This window comes from Opisthorchis viverrini, assembly GCF_000715545.1.
Source record: "Opisthorchis viverrini unplaced genomic scaffold opera_v5_111, whole genome shotgun sequence".
NCBI lineage: Eukaryota > Metazoa > Platyhelminthes > Trematoda > Opisthorchiida > Opisthorchiidae > Opisthorchis > Opisthorchis viverrini.
In genome coordinates this window covers 85,110-87,668 of record NW_008751765.1, presented here as the reverse complement: position 1 = coordinate 87,668, position 2,559 = coordinate 85,110, and the positions used below count along the sequence as shown (strand labels likewise).

The 2,559-nt window shown below is 46.4% G+C and overlaps 2 protein-coding genes across 2 annotated transcripts in view; one reads left to right on the top strand and one right to left on the bottom strand.

The window, feature by feature from the left end:
• Nucleotides 1–2,559, bottom strand: part of T265_05646 (hypothetical protein) — a gene marked incomplete at both ends in the record, with an annotated part of 75,509 nt that overhangs the window by 66,496 nt on the left and 6,454 nt on the right. The window lies entirely within an intron of this gene.
• The window catches only part of T265_05645 (hypothetical protein), a gene marked incomplete at both ends in the record, with an annotated part of 5,798 nt that continues 3,285 nt past the window's right edge, over nt 47–2,559 (top strand). Inside the window, 3 exons of the mRNA XM_009170710.1 lie at nt 47–89; nt 110–320; nt 350–421. Coding sequence (XP_009168974.1) covers nt 47–89; nt 110–320; nt 350–421 — 326 coding nt within the window. The remainder of the gene's footprint in view (nt 90–109; nt 321–349; nt 422–2,559) is intronic.

The following is a 2,559-nucleotide window of genomic DNA, read 5'->3' as shown; positions in this document are numbered from 1 at the left end:
ATGCAGCAAGTAAGGCGACCCGGCTGATGGCACCACGCGACGGCCGATGGGGCATGAGTCTATTTGTGTATTGCAATTCATGGTTGTACGTGGGCTGGGATATTGCCAGGGCGCCCACACCTAGACAGGAGGACGATTAGGGTTCTCAACCAAAGCCTTTGGCTCAAAAGCCTAACCGCAAGGCAGCGGTGTTTGGCGGGAAATGCAAATGCATTACCATTTTTACGGAACAAGTCGCCACATGTTCCAATCCCCAACTTGGAAGGCCAGGAGACTGTGTTCGTCAGACCTCTAACCATTGACCAACCTGGTATGAGAGAGTGAGTGAGTGTCTTACGACACTCTCCAGTATAGCTCAATGGATCGCTGAGGTGCGCAAACCGTCACACCACGGTAAGGTCCAGTTCGTTAGAAGACCACGGTAAGGTCCAGTCTCTTCGTTAGAAGAATCGGGAATTTTCCGCTTGGCACCAACCAATGTTCCACTCCTAAGCTCACCTAAAAGGCGTTACGGCTGAGCGATTATTATTTGTCGTCGGAAATTAGTTTGTGTAACAAGTTTTTAAGGGATAAAGTGGAAATCATGGGCAAAACTTCCGAGGCTCATAATGTTGAACTAATGTAGCTACGACTAAGCACTAGAATAGAAGCTCCTCTGAAGACCGGGAACACAAGAACCTTGGTGTCTTATGGCACTGCTCGCACACCTGGACAATTTTGAAGATACGGACAACGGATTTATTCCCAGGTTGAGTCCTGGATCGTGTGTTCAAGTTATTATTTGCGGTGCCGCTGTTAGGCGACGAAGTTTGCTACGATTCTCGAAAATAGACAGCCTGACCACTTTTGTGATAACAGGGTCCTGAGGACTTCAACAGCCGAAGAACTCCGTCACGTAGGTGTCAAAGACATTTCTCATAACCAACCGCCGCCCCGTAGTTAGCAAGGGAAGACGTCGCTGCGAGCTTCCCAAACCGCTGCGTTTCTCCGGCTGATCACCGTTTGACGTTTCCAATGCTCTCTCAATTAATATTCACGAAATCAGCACAGCTGTATCTAAGACCATCCGGCCGAAAGGAATAATCTTAAACAACACGAGCAACTGAAGTTCTCAATAAATAAGGGCTGCAATTTTCCGGCCACATCGGATGTCTTTGCAGGCCTCCAATTAACCTTACTCATTGACAATGGTCAAACACTGTAAAGGCCAGGCTCAAACACAGTAGGGTAAGGTGTATACTGACACTGCAGGATTCTGCATGGGGCATCCTTAAGATATGGCCGAAAGCAAACCCAGCATCATGCTCTCCTCTTTTTAATGATAGTTATACGATGCAGAACCAGTTTCGGGGAAATCTCACGAAATGCGAGCTGGATCAAGAAAAAACTCCGTGCTGTTCAGGTTCCAATGCATTCAGAGAAGTTGGTCTTGCAGGATGTTCGCTTAAATCATCAGTTTGGTTTATCAGTCTTCGAACGTCATGTGATACCTTGTTTTGCCGGAAAAGTATGATCACAAATGAATTGTCCGTTGCACAAGGCTGGCTGTGAAGTCCATGAGATCCTCACATGCCCTCCTCAAAAGATCGTGCTTGAGGCTGGTTACATGCAGCCCTCGATTATTTGCTTTTAATAACGGTTAATCCGGTTTCAGTACATGCGTCGGTTCGATTTGGAAGCGGTACAGGAAGCACTACTGAAGCAAAGGGAGAAAGTTACCGCTGACATACGAAGACGCCCGAAGCAACAAGCATTCTGCGAGTCCTTAGTGTCGTTGCTAATGAAGCACCAGCCCAATCTCATGTATTACTGACTGCGCAAGGCGTTGATCTTTCGGTTTGCCATGATTATGCATCCAAGCTTCAATGGCAGAAATAAGCACCCCTATATTTTTCGGTTATATTGACGATGATGATGATGATGATGATGATGAATTTGATTACTTAATCTGGCAGGCCAATGTTTCCCAAGATCTAGGGGGTTACATAGATGTTACCTAGCAGATAGCCCATGATTTCATGTTTCAAGGCTGTAACGAAAATACGTGTACTTAAGGGTCGAGGCATTGTTATAATGACTAGCTGGCGCAGTTTGCGACAGGCCATCCAAACAGCGACATTACGTAAAAAGAAAGCTGCAATAGTGGTGTCCTCATTCAAGGGGCCCCTTTCTGGGAGGTGGAGGAATACCAAATGGTTGAAACAGGCAGTGTGCTAGAGCAATAAATGGTGAACAGCAATTGGTTGGATAAAATCGTGGCGTTTTCGCTTCCTGCAACGGAACCTCACACCTCAAAAGTAGCGGATTACCACGAATCTCCCAAAATTGCTCTGACTGGTTTATAGGGGTTTTTCGTCTTTTCGCGGGTCTTCACTATGGTGCCAACGAGACGATGTGCCACTATTCGAAGTAGGTGGACAACTTACGGGTATTTTTTATTAGTTTTCTTCTTAGGCAAAGGGACAGTATTTGGCAGCTAAAAATAACCCACATATGCCATCGACGACCTCTGCGCCCTGACAAAACATAAACTACCTCCTATGCACAGCACACCGGCTA